The following is an 18,497-nucleotide window of genomic DNA, read 5'->3' on the forward strand; positions in this document are numbered from 1 at the left end:
GGGCTGCCTGTCCGCCCTGCTGCACGGGCCCCCAGCTTCCATTCTGCCCCTCCCTCCCGTGGGCTCCCTGGGAAATGGGGGCCACTCTGGCTCTCTACATTCTTACCTCTCCTGCCTTTTCCTCTCGAGGCGTCACATGCCTTGCGGAAGGACAGGTGGTGGCTGGACTCAGTCTGGGGCCACTGGCTGGGGCTCTGGCTCACCCAGCAATGGCCCCACACCCACACTGGATGGGCCAGCGTTGCCTCTGTGCCCCTTTATAGTGGGCTCCCTCCCGGCCCCCCAGGGGGCTCCCATCTCCCACGCCTCTAGGGCAGACCTGAACCACAGGCCCTCCCAGGAATGGACGGCAGGTGAACCTGCGAGCTGATGTCAGGGCAGGGCCCCGGCAGGCAGACACATTGCCCATCGGGGAGGTGCCCATGGTCGCGGCAGATGGGGACCGACTGTGACACAGGTTGTCCGGCAGGACCAAGGAGATCTCATTGGACATCTTGTGAGGCTCACTGTCGCTCAGCAGAACCTCGGCTTGATGCACGCGGGCCAATGACAAGCACATAAAGGCCCCTGGACCCACCAGCTGCCCAAGGTGACAGAGGCCAGGCCCCAGAGAAGGAGACCTGGGGCGTGTCAGCACCTAGTGGCTCTGGGTAGCTCACGGTCTAGACGTTCAGCCACAGGGGAAGGCTTTCCCTCTCTGCCCGTTTTGGGGGAAGGTGCTTGTCGTCAGCCTTGTCCAGGCTGCTCCTGGCTCCTGGCTCGTCTTTCCTGGTGGCAGTAAGGTAGTTTCTGCTGGCTCGTTTGCTCTCTTCTCTATCTCAGAAGAGATTGCCTCAGATACAGTGATCTAACCCTATAGATTGCCTCCTGCCCCGTTGACATCGTGGCTGCTGGTTATATCTGCCTCACTCACAGGATAGAGGTCAGGGTGTACAACACAGAGCCTAAGCACATTGGATCACAAAATGCAGCGTAGGGACCTAACACCAAGACTGGTGGTTTGGCCAAGTGGACACATACTTTTGGGGGCCACCATTCAATCCATAGCTCCATCCTTATTCTAGGTCTGCTCCCCCCAGTGTGGCAGGCTGGGAGGTGGGGGGGCAGATGTTCGCTCCTATGAGCACAGCCACTAGGAACTGGTGCCCAGTCACAGGACAGCAGCTGGCCCTGCCCGACCTGCCCTGCCCAGCCCAGCTGTCAAGAGTTGTCTAGATGGCCGGAGGTGACACTTGTCACCATTTTGGATAAAGAGGCTAAAATTTGATTCTTCGAGAAATCTGACACTCGGGCTAAATGCAGTGACAGTGGAGCCCACTGTGTCCACTCAGGAAGTGCTCCCCTTGCGACAGGGTCGAGTGGACACCCGGACGGCCACTGCCTAGGGCCCAGGTGCCTGTTGATGTAGGGTGGAGTCGGGTGTCCTCCTCAGTCCCTGTGGGCCCCGTGAGAGGCCTGCGTTCTGTCCACATCTTCCTGGGGACCGGCTGCACTGAGGGCCACAGAGCATGAAGCCTGGGTGTGAGACCAGTCCATGAACCCCCAGCCCAGACAGATCTATTCTCCGGGACCTGCCATCTGGACGCCATGGGGAGGGGACGCCTTGCCCCCCAGAGTGCTCCCCTGCCCCAGTGTGAGCAGGCAGAGAGGAATGGTCACCTGGAGTGGCAGGACCAGGACTAGGGACGGGCAGTGGTCCTGGGAATTGACACTCATGTCCCACACTGCCATCCCCTCACACGTCCTGTGTGTGCTCTGGCCTCGGGAGCTGCCCTGTTCTGGGATCTGAGCCTGTGCCACTTCTCCCATCTGGTGTTTAAAGAGAAGCCGGTGCCCTGGGGTGACCTCTCGCTGCCTGGATCCTAGACCCGCCCCAGCAGGGCCACCTGCCTCTGCGAGGGGGCTGCTACAGTCCAGGGCCCCGGCCTGGCAGTGACACGATAAGGAAGAGAAACTGGAGGCTGCACCACCTGCAGCCACCCCAAGTCGCCCAGCTGGAAGCCACTCCCCTGCACAGACCGCCCCCTGGGCTTCCCACCCTGCTCCTAGAGGTCCTTCATGTCCATGTGGCTGGTGTGGCACTGCCTGGGCCAGGGAGGGAGGGGCCAAGGGCCAGAGGGACCCAGTGGAGTCCCCTTGTGGAAAATACACGTTGCCAGAGCAACATCATGGCACCTGCAGACCCAGGGGAGCCTGGCTTCCATCCCCAGAGCGCCTTCTCCTTCCTATCTATGTCACTATGGCAACAGAAGAATGGTCCAGCATCCGGCTCCTGACCACCCCCAGAGCCCAGGGCCCCTCCACAGACTCCCCCACGCTCCCCTGTGTGGTCACTTTGGTCCAGGGCCGAGCTGTGAGCATAACAAGACCCATGGCTGGAAGCACCTTTCCTGTGGCTCACCCCTGCCGTCCCCGTGCTGGTGGAGACGTCTAGTAGCCATCACTGCCATTGCTGAGTGGGGGGCTGGATAGTCTGAAGGCCGGGCGGGAGAGGGGCCATTCCCCACAGGACGGGGTCACTCAGGTTGGAAGGGCTCTTCTCCGCCTCTCACTGTGTGAGGCGTGCCCTGCTGTCCTGGGCACTCCCCACCGTGTCCCCTGCAGGCCAGGAGCCTGTTTATTGAGCCCTGATCCACAGAGCATAGGACAGTGGGTGTCTCACAGGTGTGGCCTGAGGCCCTGCAAACAGACCAGCCTGACCTACAGCCGTGACCGTTCAGGCCCTCGTCCCAGTCACAGCAGTGGCCACGTGAGGGGCCTGGCACCCACCAGCACTCAGGAAGCTGGGATCACTGCGGACCTGGAAGAGGTGACCACGTGTGTGCCTGTTGTGACCACAGCACAGGACAAGGTCACCAGCCCTGCCTGCTGATGCTGTACCGCATGGCCCTGTTCTATGAGGGTGTGGTCTGAGAACATGGGGAAGGGGTGAGGGGGTAGCCCAGCTTGAGCCCCTCCCTGCTTGTGGGCTCCTGTCCTGCATTCCACAGACCCAGGTCCACTGGGCAGCACCTCACGCCGCCAGCCTTCACATCCGGGGGAAGTGGAACTTGGGGCTGAGTCCGGCCGCTGGAACCCTGGCCTCTGGAAGCAGGCTGACCGTGGTCACGCCAGAGGCTCTGCGAGAAGCCTCTGTCTCAGCAGAAGCAGAAACTAAGGCAAATGAACAAGGCTTTGTCTTGGTGCCAACAGCTGCCTAGCTCAACAGGTGCCTCCCCAACACACACATACCACACCACACCACCCCTCAACAGGGACAGCGTGGCCTGCCTTCTGGGGGCATTATGACAACCAAGAATGTGTGGGCTGTGCCATGCCAGCCTGTATTGGCTTCCTAGGGTCTGAAGGAGCCCCAGGTCAAGTGGAATCCCTCGGAGAGGGAGCATGCACACCCACTGCCAGGGGCTCCTGGGGCTCTCCCACTTGGCGAGGCGACGGAGTGGCTGAAGCCAGCCCGGGAGGTGCATTAGGACAGACCTGTCCAGAGTGCTGCAAACTTTAGCACGTTGGGAAAGCAACTACGGACTCATGTGGACTCGGGGCTGGCCCAAGCAGCCCATCCTCAGGCCCCACCCTTGTGGCTACACGGTGGTCAGAGGAGGCCACGTGGATAACACCCAAGAACAAGGGTAGGTGTGCTGCCTGGGTCCGGCTGAGGCAACAGGTTGAGGCCACCATAGGGTTAACTCCTGGCCTCCTGACAGGTGTCCGATGACCACTAGACGGCCTTCAGCGGTCTCCCGGCGGTCCTTCAATACGCCTCTGGGTGGACTCATCTTTCCACTCTCTCAGCAGCAGGCAAGAGCTTGCTTTGGCAGCCCCACCCACCCTCCCTCTCCTTCCTCTGGGAGGACGTGAAAACGTGCACCTAGGTAGGCTGGTTTTCTTGCTCCCAATTCTGAGGTAGTTGCAGAAGGCTAGAGGCTCACAGGCCCTTTAGCCCGATGCTGTCTTCATGTATCTCAGCGAACTGAGGCCCAGAGAGGAGTGGCACATCGACACAGGCCACTCAGTGTCTGGCTGACTCCTTCGCTCTCCTGCCCCGCTGGCCCTCTGACTGAGGGCACGGCAGAGCCCGCAGGGTAGGCACTCCTCCCTTCTGGCCGTGCCCAGGCATCCAGATGGTTCTCCTGGTGGTGAAGCATTTCTGCTGGCCCTACTGGCTCTGCTTGTTCCTCAAGGACAGCCTCACAGGACTGTCCCTCCAGCCTGGCCCGCCCACTCACACTGGGCCCAGTGTGCAGGGTGTGTGCTGTGTACAAGGGTGCCTGGCTGTGTTCGTGGGAACATGTAGGTGCACACGGTGCCTGTGTGTGCATGTTACACTCCCAGGTGCTTATGTGAGCATGTACACACTGGTGTGCGTGCATATGCTCATACGTGTGTGTACAGAGGTACACAATGTAGGAGTGGTTGAATCCCTATGTACAGGTGTGCACATGTGTGCCTGGGCATGTGTATACACGTACTGTCTGCACCTGTGCCACTTGATTTGGCCGGAGAATAGCCTCGAACTTGCCTCCCACCAGCTGGGTGACATGGCAGGGGCCTCTGTTTCTCATCAGAGTGGCAGGGCACACTTCCCTGGCTTTGTGGTCAGGGCCTGGTGCAGCGCTGGCCCAGCTAAGCGCCCAATCCGGGGGCCATAGTAGGGTTGATCGTCACCATCCATGAAGTCCGTGTCTGCAAATTCATCTGCTCTTGATTCCATAGCCCCCAGCCACCGGGTGCAGCTGGGTGGGCTCGCTTGTAGACGAGCTCAGGACAGTGTACTGCGGCAGCCCTGGCACGCTGGTGGGGCCTTGCGCTGCCGAGGCAGCCTTCCACCATCGAGTTGTCTAGTTGGTGCCGTGTGCTCTTGTTGGGCCGCAGGTCTCGCTGTTGGATTGTAAAGGGGCCCAGGGGCAGCACGTGCATGCATGAGTGTGCGCGCGCGCGCGCGCGCACACACACACACACACCCTGCCACACGTTTGCATGGCTCCATGGAGAATGCCACGCACGGGTCCCTTCTCATCCCACATGAGAGCCACTGTGTTTGTTTCTCAAAACCCTTCTGGGGTTTCTTCATGCAAATTTAGGCTAAGGGGAGTTTCGATTCCCTTTTCTACCTCTACAAAGGGTGGCATGCCCTAGTATCCCTGCCCCCACAGACACACACACACACACTGAACGTGGGTGAGGCAGAGTGCCCCCCCCATGCTTGCATGCGCACATAACACACATACACACACGACGCAGTGAGGCAGGGTGTGCAGTCTGTTCATGCAGCTGTGAAACCATTTCCACAGTCCGCTTGAAGACACTTTCCCCTCCCCCCAGTGAAACCCACATCCGTCCACAGCTGCTCCTACCCACAGCCCCCCCTTAAACACCCCACCCCGTTCATGTCCTGCTCTAATTTCACTAACAGTCCTACAGCCCGTGGTCTCTAGCTGCGTCCATTCATTCCACCCAGCAGCATCTAGCTCAGACGCTGCAGCGGCGCCTTGCTGGAAATCCCAATATGCCACCCTCCGTGCTGAAGCCGGGCTTGGCACTCGCCACTGCGTGTGTGAGGCCCCGGCAGGACCAGGGCACCTGAGCAGTAACTGGACAGTACCCCTCTGCAGATCGCCCTGTTACCGGCATTGTAGGATTAGCAGCTAATGCTCAACAACCATGCCACCAAGGCACCTTAGCAACTGGACAGTACGGTCAGCAGCCAGGGCACCTGCGCCTCAGTAACAGAACAGTGTCATTCCCGCCCTCCCCCACCCCACACACAGATTACTGCTGTAACCGGTACTGCAGGGTTTGCAGCCGAGTGCTTAACCACCACACCACCAGGGCAACTTGGTAACGGCGATGGCCCCGCCGTAACAGGTATCACAGGCTGTCTGGGTGCCTCCCTTCCCTCTCATTGGACAGTGAGTGACCAGGAAATCCCCCGCCACTGACTGCATGGGTCCTGAGTGATTACCTCATCAAGGTCAAGTTCCAAGAAGTGGGAATGCTGGGCCCAGGAGCTGGGTTTGCACCCTTGCTTGTGTCAATGCAGCCTCCAGCCCACCTGCCCGGGGGTGGGCCGGCTGGCCCTTGGGCCCCTCGCCAGGGCAGCTGTGGCGAGGTCTGGCTGTTGGCGTATCTTTAGGAGCACGGGGGTGTGAGGGATCCTCAGACGGGCCTGTTTCTCCACAAGGGAGGGGCTGGGGCTGGGGGACTCTGGGAGACCCTGGCCCTCAGTCGCCCCTCTGCTTCTCTCCCAGAACTGTCAGGCCTTCAGCAGCCTTAGCTGCCTGAGCACCGGCACAGAGGACTGCAGTCCCCCGAGCCCCTTCGCCCTCCACGCTGGCAGCACCCACACGTGGAGCACCTTGCTCTCAGCTTCCACCACCACCGTTGGGGGCAGGACCCCGGCTGGGACCCCGGTCCTGGAGCTGCTGCCCAGATCCTTTGATGACCATCTTGCCAGCAAAGAGGAGCTGTCCTGTGAGCAGGCGGACGGCAGCTACACCCTGGACATGGACGCTGGCCAAAGGGAGGATCCAGGCTTGGCCTGGCGGGACTGTGGGGTGGCAGGCAGTGGCCTCTGCTCCCTGGACGGCGAGTTAGACATTGAGCAGATAGAGAACAACTGAGGGCTGAGGGCCCTGCCACATGGGGGCAGGGGGAGCCCTCAGAATCCACACCCCCTCCAGATAGCGGGTGACCACTCAGGGTGGGGCTTTATCTCTGTGCCAGGTGGGTGCCTCCTTGAACGGCATGGGGCAAGGAGTTGCGCCCCCCCACCCCCCAGCCTCACCCCCGTCTAGAGAGGGCCTCCCTCCTGCTCCTGTGTGCACTGACCAGCTCCAGCCAGCCACCCGGCTGCACCATGGGCTGGGGGCCATGTGACTACTGTAGCCGCCAGCACTCCGGGCTTGGGTCCTTCACCCTCCTCCGTTGGCCACCTTGGCGCCCCCACCGTGGCCATGCCCGCGCCCGGGGCTGCTCGGCCCCTGCTCAGGTCTCACTCCGCTTCATCCTGTGCCTTCTGTCCCAGGTATCCCCGCCACATGTGGCTCGGGGCAACCAGGGAGTTGCTTCCTCGGAAGGACCACCAGAACCATTTGGCCTTAATTCCCAGGTGGTGGTGGGGGCAGAGACCCAGGGGGCCTGCTAGAAGCCCTCTACCTGGTGTCAATGCTTCGGACTTGGGTGGGGTTGGCAGGTGATAGTCCTTCCCCAGGGACTAGGCACCCCCTCAGGCGGCAGGAGCCACTGCGAGCAAGTGCCCAGGACAGGAGGGCTTCCCTCTTCCCACCCCCAGTTTTCGAAGCACATTCTCTTTGGTTCTCAGGCTTAATCCCAATGTCTCCCCAACTCAAGAGCAGCCGCCTAACCTTCGAGCAGCTTTTCCCCAAGGGCTGCCTCCCGGCTGCAGCCCAGTCCTCGGCCCCCTGGAGGGGCCCATGTGGCCCAGCCTGCCCCCCACACACACCCCAGGGCCCCTCCACATACTCTGCTGCACGGGGAGCTGGCCTGATGCCATCTGGACCTCTCCACAGACAGTAGTGTTAAGCGTGTCCCCTCAAGGTGGGTGATCAGACTCGGGCCCCTCTGCAGGGCCGGGCCTCTCCCTCCACAGGCTGAAGACACACCTCTTCTAAATCCCCTCTGGAGACATGCTGGCCGTCTATGCCTTGGCTCCATGGAGGAGGGGGCTTGATGCCTTTTCTTCGGAACCAGCTATAGTTGGAGAAAAGCCCCAGTCTGGCAGCTCAGAGAGGCCTGGGCTGGTGCTGGGCATGGTTGGGAAGTCCTAATTCCAGTTTCACCAGGGCTGCCACCAACAGCCACACAAGATCCAGGGGACATCTCCCTGGTCACCCGCTGTGCTTGGAACAAGACCAGAGGAGGTGTGGGGGAGGGGAGGGTGGGCCTGGAGGCCCAGGTGTATGGTGGTACCCACCCTGTATTGGGGGGCCCTAGAAGCAGACCCTACACTCCCACCCTACACCACAGGCGACCAGAGCCACCATGCTGGCCTTTTCTTGGGGTGAGGGTGGAGGCCCTGAGTCCAGGCCGCCCTGGGCAGAAGCACACTCAGCTCTGTTGGTGGTCAGGGGAATGGCCAAACCTGGTTTCCTGGTGGCTCCATGGGGTCAGACCTTTCTGGAAAGAGCTGCCACCCCCCAGAAGGACCATCCCCTGGGTGCCCGGGCTCTGGTCCCGTGGCTCCCTGACACCTGCTTGTCCTCTGGGCACAGCTGCTTGCCTCAGCTGGTGCCTGGGAGGGGCTGAAAGGAGGAGCTTTCCCCACGCACCCCAAAGAGCTGGGTTGACCGGGCTCAGGGCGCCCACTCAGACCCTCTTGCCTTACTCTGGCCCCAAGCCCACGGGCCATGCTGATGTCAGGGCCCAAGGAGTGGGGCTGACACAGCCGGATGTCCGTTCTCAGAAAGCCTTACTTTCCAAGTTTTTGTAGCAGGAACATTGTGTGCATTTGTATGCCGAAAGGAAATTTAAATAAAAAGATGACATTCGAAAGAAACCAGACCCACATGTCCACACACAGCTCCTTGGGCAAGGCAGGTGTGGGGGCCCCGATGGGCCGCCCAGGAGTGTTGCCCACACCAGCCGGCAGCCAGCTCGGGCCACAAGGCCAGGGAAGAAACTGAATGCTGCCGGGCGGAGCTCTCGCCCAGGGGGGGTGCCCCCATCTGTTGGGGTGTTTCCTCTCGAGGGCCACGTGAGTGAGGGGCCCCCATGGACAAGGATCTTTTGGCCTCCGTTGACTCCCAAGGCCACGGGACGATGGGGGGCCCAGAATCACTGACACCACTCCCACAGCGGGGCCTCCAGGAATTGAGGGCCCACTTCTGCTACGCAAGGGGCTGGAGACATCTGGGGGTTCTGGCACATGGAGGAAAAAGGGGGGTGCCTGGGCCTCACCCACCATACCCCCAAAACGGCCTTTCCGGATAGTCCACGGCCAAGTCAGTGCTGTGGAGAGGTGATGTTTATTGAGCCAGGAGTCTCCTGCTGGGCATCCACTGGTCACAAGGCACCCCTGGGAGGCTGGGTCTGGAGATGAGGGGCTGGGGTTGGGGGTCGGGCTGAGAGCTGGGTCTCACTGGGGGTATGGGGTGGGGGGGCAGGGGACAGAGGGGTGGACGGGAGAGCAGAGAGAGGTACTCACTTGTGGGGGTGGGGCTACCTTCTGGTGGGTGGGTCTCCCAGCAGCCCCCAGGGGTGCTCCTAAGTCACTGGGCCAGGTTGTTTGGAGGGCCTGACCAGGGGGGGTCGGCAAGGGTCTTAAGACTGAAGTCTGGGGTGTGCCTCCATCCTCTGCCATCTCGGGGGGCAGCTCAGGTGTGGAACAGGTGCCTAGGGCAGTAGCAGCCTGTGCTGGGGGGCAGGCTGTCCGCTGGGCGGGGGCTCAGGGCTGAGCGTGCTGCAGCAGCAGGTCCACAGCCTCTGCCAGGTTGGCCACATAGCCGTCGGCCCGCACTTCGGGGTGGTTCTCATCACTGGGCCTGCAGGGAAGATGGGAGCTGGTTAGGGCTACCCCCCAGGTGGACCCCCCTGCCTGCTCAGCCCAGTGGCCCTGCCAGCACCTGCACAGGCGGGCCCCGCAGGACACCCAGGGCCCTCCCCAGACCGGCCCCCTGCCCTCCTCACTCCACATACACACACTGCCCCTCCCCCTGGAGCCCCTTTTGCCAGGTCCAGTGCCAGGGACAAGGGCCCAGCCAGCCCTGCTGCACTTCCCCAGCAGGAGGTCTTCCCACCCAAAGGGCTGGCCAGAGCCACCCGCCCCACAAGTCCCTTCCAGCTTGGATTCAAGGTGGACAGAGGCCCCCAGCCTCCCTGGAGTGACAAATGTTTCCAGAGGTGAGCGGGCCTTTGTGACACAGTGGGTGGAGCGCTAGGTTGCTCACAGCAGGGTTGCCGGTTCAAACCCAGCAGCCAGCTTGGTTTACAGCCTCAGAAACCCCACAGGGTCATCATGGGTCGGAGTTGACTTGATGGCAGTGGGTTTGGTTCGGTTGGATATGGGGGCCGACACGCGGAGCAGGGAGGCCTGCCTGTGGTCTCCGGGGGGTGGGGACGTGGCAGGGACGGCGACAGGGCTAGAGGCAGGTCATGAAAACAGCAGTGGGCCCCAGACAGATGCAGAGTGAGGGTGGGGAGACAGAGGACAAGGAGGAAGGGGAGCAAGGTGGGTGGGATGGGCCCCTGCCCTCTGTTCCTTGGGGGTAGACCCCCAGTTTCCTGCATCCCACGGGTTCACCTGCCGTAGGGACATAGCCCCTCCCCTGCCCAGACCCACTGCCACGTGGCCTGAGCAGGCCTCCCGGCTTCTGGGGTCTCGGTGCCCCACCTGTGAGGTGGGGCATGTCCTGCTCTCAGAGCCACTCAGCTTTAAATGGGGCGTGACTGAAAGGCCACCTGTCACCGCCCCTGGGCTCTGAGCCAATCAGCTTTGCCCACCCTGCCCTTTGCCCTCCCGGGAGAGAAAAGGGCCAGGGGGCTGAGGGCCCTTCAGGGAAGCTTCCGGAAGGAAGGGCTGTCAGGGCCTCTCCCCCAACACAGGCCCTTGTGCAGTCAGGCACCCAGGCCTCATCTCTGAGAGACACTCAGACTAACGTCGGGTTTTGGGGGGGAGACCAGTGGGCTCATCTTTGCTCCGGACTCAGTCCTGGGGGACACCCTGGGAATGCTAGAGCCTAGGGGCACGCTGTACCCTAATTATCATGACCAAGGTCACCCCCAGAGCCAAAATGGAGTCCCTGTCTACGTCTAGCTGCACCCCCAGTCCCCTCTCCTCTTTCCTTGCCCCCCTGCCAATCCCCACCCCCACCCTCTGCAGTCCTGGCCCATCTGCAAACTCCTGTACTCCCTCAAGACCCCATTCAGCTGCCTGCCCTCTCACCCTCCAGGGCGAGTTTCCGAGACAGCACCGCATGCCACCCTGATAGCCTTGGGCTTGGAGAGGGAGGGCCAGGGTTTAGCCCACCAAGATGAGCAAAGCCCCCCTCAGGGCTCGCTGGCCTTATTACTCCCCCTCCCTCTGGAGACAGGCCCTGTGAGTGTCGCTGACCCCCTTCACAGTGTCAGAGGTGCTGCCCAGGGTGCCCATCCTCCTGCCCCTCTGTCTGCGCACACACAGCACCATGGGGTGTCCGTGGTCGCTGTGGTAGACCAGCCACACGGCCCTGGCAGCGGAGAGGATTGGTGTTGGTGCTTGTGGTCCTGCCATGGGCACTGAGGAATATGAGGGCAGAATGGCCTTGGGAATGACATGGGAGGTGCTAAGGGAGAGTTGGCATAGCATAGGGGGCTGGGGAGAGCACAGCTCTGGGCATGATATGGGGGCATGCTGGAGGTGGACACTAGGCATACATGGGGCATGATAGGGGGACATGCTGGAGGTGAACACTAGACATACACGGGGGTACATTGGCCCTGGGCATGAAAAGGGGGTTCCCGGGGTAGACTGGCATGGGGATGGGCTGGCCCTGGCAAGACATGGATGGTAGTGTCAAGGGTGGGCTGGCGTGGGCATAAGAGGGGCAGAGGGCAGTGCTGACGCAGTTGGAGGAAAGAGCAGAGGGCGTTCACCCACGGGCTGGAGGTTGGCCAGCGGGTACAGGGTGTGCCGCTGGACAGTGAGTACAGCCCCAGCCCGGACGCCTGCACTGGGAGTGACTGGGGATCCAGGCACCCGTGGGGCCACGATGTATGAGGCCTGAGCCTGGGCCTGGCTGGAACCACGTGCCTGTGGGGCTCCTACTATTCCTGCAGCCCCACCTCCTCCTCCACTGTCCAGATGTGGCAGACAAGAGACCTCCGAGTGGAGTGGCTGTCCTGGGAGGGGGGGCCACTTGGTTGAGTGTGGGGTGGGGGTGGGGGTTGGCGGCAGCCCTCAGAAAGGTCTGTCTACCAGGCCTGGGGTCTACTCTTTGCAAGTGGCTAGCTAGGGCACGGTTTAGTGGTTACACACTGGGCTGCTAATCGCAAGGTCTGCAGTTTGAAACCATCAGTTGCTTCCAGGGCTTTCTACTCCCATAGTCTTGGAAACCCACAGGCAGGTCTACCCTGCCCAAAGGGTCCCGCTGGGTCAGCACTGACTTGATGGAAGTGAGTTGGGTCTTGGAAGGTGCTGCATGCCCAGGAATGGCAGCTTTCCTTGCTGAGTCCAGGCCGGGGCACACAGGGCTCTGGCCCGGCCCCTCCAGCAGGGAGACCCCACGAACAGTGGTCCGGGCCCTGTGCCCTTGGCCTGAGTCGAGGGCCAGCCTGGGGGCCAGGCAGAGTGAGCATAGCAGCTTTGGCCCACACTGCTCATGGGAGACCACAGGCCCTGCTGACGATCTCTCAGCCAGGTGGCACCTCATCATCCAGGAGCACCCTGAGGTGCCAACTCTTTCTTGCATGGTTCTCATGCCCTCACCCCAATCCCACCATGAGGGCCAGGAGGCAGGCCAGTGAGGGCCCTCAGGTGGCCTGTGGTTCTCGTGGGACTGAGCCGTGGCACTTGGCTAGTGTGGACGGCAGCCGTCGTGGAAGGGGACAGGCAGCTCCTGGGGAACAGCACTCCTTGCCTCCCGGTTGGGACACCTGCCCGTGAGTCAAACTCAGCATCTGTTGCCCGGCCCCAATGACTGGGCATCTGGGACGGTCCCTAGAGAACAAGCCACCTCCTCCAGGAAGCCTTCCCACCCTGGCCTCATGGTTAGGTGCCCGCTTTGCTCGCCACGCTGCACTGCCTCATCTGAGCACCGTTCATTCTACTTCTACTGCCTGGCCCTCTGTCCATCCTGACCTGACTGTGAGGTCTGGGACATCCTCGGTGGCCTCAAGTCCCTGATTACGGCCCTGGCCCTGGTGGCGGCAGAGGCAGGAACAGCCTCTGTCCTGCTCACTGGGGCTGTCTGGTCAGCCAGCCGCTCAGGAGCCTGTGTGGCCCCGCAGCCGGGGATGGGCAGAGAGGCAGGACAGGGGCCTGGGGCTCAGGTCTGGCCTCACCCTCATGGCCCTCTCTGGACCAGTCTCCCTTGTAAGAGGCCCTCCGTCTTCTTGGGTCCCCCATGCCTGGTCCCTGAGCTCCTAGTACTGGAGAACCATGGGCCAGTGTCACCAGCCCAGACTGGGAGATGGGAGATAATGCCTGTGTCCCACTCAGGCCCCAAATCCACCAGGCCATCCTGTTCCCTGGTCATCTGCCCCACCGAGTGAGACCCTCAAAAGTGGGCGCTCCAGTGCTGCTCACAGCATCCTGCACCTGACAGTCAAGGGGCCTCAGTACCTCAAGTCAGCCCTGGGACGGAAGCGGTGTGGGCTCTGTAGCAGGGTATACAGACAGACCGGTGGGTGACGATCGGTGCCCCGGGCACACTTCTGACCAGAGAGGGGGAAGAGGGTCCCACCTCCTCCCCGAAAGGTGCCAGGTAGCCCAGCAAGCAGGCAGCTGGGAGCCCACTTCCTCAGGAGGGTCCCCTGGGGCTCTCGGCAGAACTTTGAGGCTGCCACCAGTAAGGCTGCCAAGGGGGCCATGCTCCCCAAGGCTGCTGCAGGCCCAGCTATTCCCAGCTGATGCCCACCCTCCCACCCCTGGGCTGGGTTAGGGACATATGACACATGACCCACTCTAGACTCTGCTGAGACTTGATGTCCCAGTGGACACAGCCCCAGCGTCTGCCTGCGGCCACCCTGGCCTCATGGTGCTGTGTCCCTGCCTGCTCCCAGGCCCTGACCTGCTGCTCACACACTGGGCAGCGCTGGGTAGCCACAGCCCCCTGGGGAGGGGAGGGGAGAGAGGGGGCCAGAGACCAGACCCCCTGGAGGGGACACAGGCTTGCTCCTGCCGAAGAGGGCTGGGCCTTGGGGCAGCGTCTGGCTTCTAAGCAGCGGGGCTGACAGCTGCTCATAATATTTTGATAAAAACAGGGTGAGCACCTGGCCGTGTTTAGATTAAGAGCTGGCCCAGCCCCCTGCAAGCTGTTCTCAAACGGCCTCTTCCCCCGGGAGTCCCCATAGGGCAGGGCAGGGCAGGAAGCCATTTGTCAAATGCTGCCCGCGCCACCCTGTGGGCTGCCTGGCAGGAGTGGGACCTAGTCACCCACATGCCCCAGGTTCTCTCCAAGGTGACTGGGACAAGAGGGGTGTAGAGCCCTTCTGGTGCCCTGCAGGTCGGCCATGGAGTGCTGACACCTCAGCCCCAACTAAGCCCAGCGCCTTCGCCAACTCTGGACAAGCTGGCGTTGGGCTGGGGCGCTGACTCCACCAGGCTGCCCCCTGGTCACTGCATCACACTGTCCTGGGACTCCCTCCTCCTGGGCAGGAGGTGTCGGGTCTCCACCCTGGTGGGGAGTGTGGGAGGACGGCTCATGCTGCCCTCCCTGCCCCCCCCAACTGACCCTGGGGTGGCGGCTGCCCTGTGGAGCTCCTGCAGCTGGGCTGGGGACAAGCAGCTAGTGACCAGCTCCCTGGCCCCTTTGGCAATGTCACCGGGAACTCAGCAGCTTGTGGGAGGGCAGAGATGGCCCTGAGGAGGAGGGCGCAGGAGTGCATGCAAGACTTGAGGCTCTGCAGCCAGAGCCGAGGGAAGCATTGAGCACACAGCTCAGGAGGGACAATCCAGAGGGCCTCAACCCTGGCCACGTGAGAAGTGTGTGACGATGTGTGAGGGGTCCGTGGTGGCTGCCCATGGCAGCTGGAGCAGCAGCAGCCCTGCGGAACCTGAGAACTCTTCTTCCTCATGGAGCAGACCCCGGCTGTGCGCTGTGCACACAGACGCCCATGGGCCCTGTCACCTGGCTGCATGGGGACAGTCAGGCTCCAGGCTCAGTTCAGCTTGATCGCTCCCCGGCTCTCCCCATGCCTGGCATGACAGGTCCCTTGGTTAAGCGGCCCAGCGGCTTCCAAGCCAGCTCCCGTATACCCCTGCGTCTGGCCTGGACTCATCCGGCTCAGGGGAGGCCCCTGCATAAAACGGGGAGGGGGCGTGTCAAGCTGGCCTCCCCAGCCTCCCAGGTGCGGAGTGGGGCGGATGCAGGCCGGGAGGCGGGCGGCACAGTGCTGGCCAAGCTCCCGAGGGCCGAGTAGAGTTTCAAATCCCGAGTTTAATGAGTCTCATTCCTACCATAGGGTCCAGCCCTGCAGATAACAGGTCTCTGAGGACGTGTCCAACGTGAGAATGTCACCTCCCTGCCTGGTGCCCCCACTGGCCCCTGCTGGTCAGAGGGCAGGGGCTGAGGCCGTCCAGCTGCCAAGTGTCCTGGGTGCCAGCCTCCTTGAGTTGCTGTGATGGCCAGGGGACAGGCCTCGCTCTATCACCAGGAGGTGAGCTGGCCTCACTCATTGGCACTGTTGATGAGACGTGGCCTCCGTGAGGACCCGAGTGAATTGCTAGTCACTTGCTGGCTAGTCACAGAGTGGCCCAGCATAGTACAAGGGAAGACATGGGGTCCAGATTGGCTCACGCCCCTCCCAGGACCCTGGACTCCACCCTGAGGGACCTGGGAGGATGGTCGTTCCTTGGCCTACCTAGCTCAGAGGTCAGTTCCTCCAGCCTCCCTCACAGAGGGCAGGTGGGCTGTGGAGAGACCGTGGCTGCAGCCTCCCCACAGTGGGAGACTTCCCCAGGCGCATCCAGGAGACATCTGCACAGGGCCAGGAGCCGCTCAGGCTCAGCCATGGAAGGGGGTGACAAGAGCAGGCGGTGGTCCAAAGCTGCTAACCACCCTCCCCTACACCCAGTTGACTCTGACTCACAGCACCCTATAGATCAGGGGTGGGGAATGCCCAGCCCGAGGGCTATAGATGGCCCGTGGCATCATCAATGCCAGCTCCCACCCCAGGCCTCACCAGAGCAGCAGTTCATTCCATTAGACCAAACCGAGCAGTTCAGTGGTAAGTTGCTAAGTTGTAAGGCTCCTGGATGGGATTCTAAAGATCCAAATGGCCCTTGGCGGAATGCAGGCTCCCTGCCCTGCTCTGAACGGTTTCCGAGGCTGACAATCTTTCCTGCTGCAGACAGCCGTGTGTCTCTCTCACAGAACAGCTGGTGGGTTTGAACTGCAGACCTTGCAGTGAGCAGTCCAACGCTTATCCCATAGTGTCCAAGCCCAGGCAACGAGCACCAAAAGACCAAACTACCGAGGGCAGCAAGAAGTCCAAGAAATCTTTCCAAGTGGGCTGGTGCGTTCCTTGACCGTCACGGGCCCCACCACCAGGGTCACCCTCAGCTCGCCCAGCAGCAGCCCTCAGACCCTGAGCTCCGGGGGACGGGGGGGGAGGACTGGGGCAGCTCTGCTGCTGGACACACACGTGCGGCACATGGGCAGCACCGTGTAAAGAGCCGATTCTCTCCCCCGTGCCTGGAAACCCTTCCCACCGGCTTCCTTGAAAGCAACCTCGGACTCCTGCCATCTGGAAAGTTTTCAATGCAGGTTGGCGAAGTGAAGGGGGCAGGTGACAGGTCTGTGGTGTGGTCTGTGACAGTGCTGTGTGGGACAGAAGAAGTCCCGGCCCAAACGAAACCCACCACACCCCTTAGGACAGCGTGGAACTGTTCCCCAGGGTTGCCAGGCCGAAAACCTCTGTGGACAGAAACACCCCCATTTCTCCCAACGGGGAATTAACTCATTGGCACCTGGTTGGGTGGCTGGTGGTTGGGTGGGTAGTTGGTTGTCTGGTTGGTTGGGTAGTTGGGTGGGTGGGTGGTTGTTGGTTGGTTGGGTAGTTGGGTGGGTGGTTGGTTGTTGGTTGGTTGGGTAGTTGGTTGATTGGTAGGTTGGTTGTTGGATGGGTGGGTGGTGTTCCCAGTACCCTCGCTCCAGGCTCCACACTGACCTGGTCAGTGGCCTGCTCAGGGTTCGTCCAGGTGCCCCCCTGTACACTGAGGGCTCCTGAGGCAGCCCGGTGGGTGAGCACGGAGACACAGCTCCTGCCCTGCCAGCCTGTTGCTGTGGGGTCTTGGATGAGTCCCTGCCCTCTCTGGGCCTCCATTTGTACACGAGGCTTCCTCCTAGGCCAGGAGTTCCCCTCTGTTCTACTCGGAGGCTCATGCTTCCCAGGGGTCCCACGTGGGCCAGCTATCTTGCTGGGGGCAGAGGGATCCTCCTAGCTCTGCACCACACTCAGGAGCCCCAAGCCATGCTGGGGTGGCCTGTGTGGCCAGCTCGGTCCCTGGACTTGTGCATTGACCCGCAAAGGGAAAAGGTGGGTGGACACAGGAACGCATCAATCCAAGTCCATTAAAGTGGGCTCCTGGTGGTGCCATGGTTCAGACCGAAAGGCTGGCGGTCCAAACCCACCTAGAAGTGACTCGGAAGGCAGGCCTGGCGATCTGTTTCTGAAAGGTCACGGCCCTGAACCCTGCTGAGCATTTTTATGCTGTATTCATGGGGCTGCCAGGCATCAGAAATGATCCCACTGCAGCTGAAACTGACAATGCTGATGACGTCACAGGCGCAGAGACCCCCTCCAAGGGGACAGCCCGTGAGGGGGTGCCCCTCAGCCATGTGTGGGTTCCTCTGCCCCAGGCTGTTGGTGGCACTTTGATTTGCACAGATTTGTCAGCCGGTGCTTGCCCTGAACTCCCCTCTGGAATGTTCTATAACACGCCCCCTTCCTGTCCTGCCGTTAGGGAGAGTGGGGAAGAGAGAGGGGAGGGTGTGTGCTGCAGCCGTGGCGCTGGGGCGGGGCCTGAGTGGGAATGTCCCTGAAAGGATCTGGCCTTGAAACATTAAGTCCAACAGCTGGAGCTGGCGGGCAGACAGGCCCGCTGCCCTCTCGGGGCCGGGAATAATGAGCACATTCAACACAGCGCCTGGCGCTGCTGCCTACTGCTCAGCGGAGTCCCTTGAATCAGAGGGGCCAAGGCTGCGCCCTGAGGAGGGAGAGTGGCCCGGAAGATGGCAGTATCTGAGAACAAGGACCAAGTGGGGAGTGCCAGGAGCCTGGACTGCACCCTCCCAGCCCCCTGACCAAGAAAGGTCGAGCTGAGGCCGGCGGTGGCTGCACCGCGGAGCCCGACTGAAGCCCAAGCCTTCATTCTAATGGTGTGGCCGCTGTTGTTAGAGGGGCTTACAGCCCGGAAGGGGGATGTGAGTCCCTGTTAGCATGTCCTGAGCTAATGTGGGGGAGTCCTGATGGCTCAGTAGCAGCATTGGGCTGCTCACTGGAAGGTAAGCAGTTTGAGCCCACCAAATGCTGTGCAGGAGAAAGATGAGTCCGTCCGTCTGCTTCGGGACAGATTTACAGCCTTGTAAACCCTACAGGGTTGCTCTGCTCTGCCCTCCAGCATCCCTGTGACTTACAGTCCACTGGCCGGCTGTGGGCGGAGCTGGTGAGGCAGTGCCCTCAGTCCGCTCTGAGGCACATTAGGCAGGAAGCAGCGTGTGCCAGGTTCTGCCCTCCGACCCACTGCCAGTAGACCCTGCTGGTGGCTAACACTCCTCCCAGATAGATGACTGTCTGCAGCAGGGCTTTCTACAGCCTGGAAGAGTGGCCGTCTCGGAAAC

General features: G+C 61.7%; 2 protein-coding genes across 3 annotated transcripts in view; one reads left to right on the top strand and one right to left on the bottom strand.

The window, feature by feature from the left end:
• Positions 1-8,515, top strand: part of FAM53B (family with sequence similarity 53 member B) — a 34,868-nt gene extending 26,353 nt beyond the window's left edge. The window contains exon 4 of the mRNA XM_004701244.3: positions 6,249-8,515. Coding sequence (XP_004701301.1) covers positions 6,249-6,620 — 372 coding nt within the window. The 3' untranslated portion in view covers positions 6,621-8,515. The remainder of the gene's footprint in view (positions 1-6,248) is intronic.
• Positions 8,516-8,968: 453 nt separating this feature from the next.
• Positions 8,969-18,497, bottom strand: part of LOC101641499 (phospholysine phosphohistidine inorganic pyrophosphate phosphatase) — a 78,114-nt gene continuing 68,585 nt past the window's right edge. The window contains exon 7 of one of the 2 annotated variants that reach the window (XM_004701245.2): positions 8,969-9,500. In XM_004701245.2, coding sequence (XP_004701302.1) covers positions 9,404-9,500 — 97 coding nt within the window. In that variant the 3' untranslated portion in view covers positions 8,969-9,403. The remainder of the gene's footprint in view (positions 9,501-18,497) is intronic. The other variant, XM_045291639.1, reaches the window with a different exon arrangement.

The sequence above is a fragment of the Echinops telfairi genome, unplaced genomic scaffold (genome assembly GCF_000313985.2).
Source record: "Echinops telfairi isolate 266 unplaced genomic scaffold, ASM31398v2 ScPeMD7_70;HRSCAF=299, whole genome shotgun sequence".
Taxonomy (NCBI): domain Eukaryota; kingdom Metazoa; phylum Chordata; class Mammalia; order Afrosoricida; family Tenrecidae; genus Echinops; species Echinops telfairi.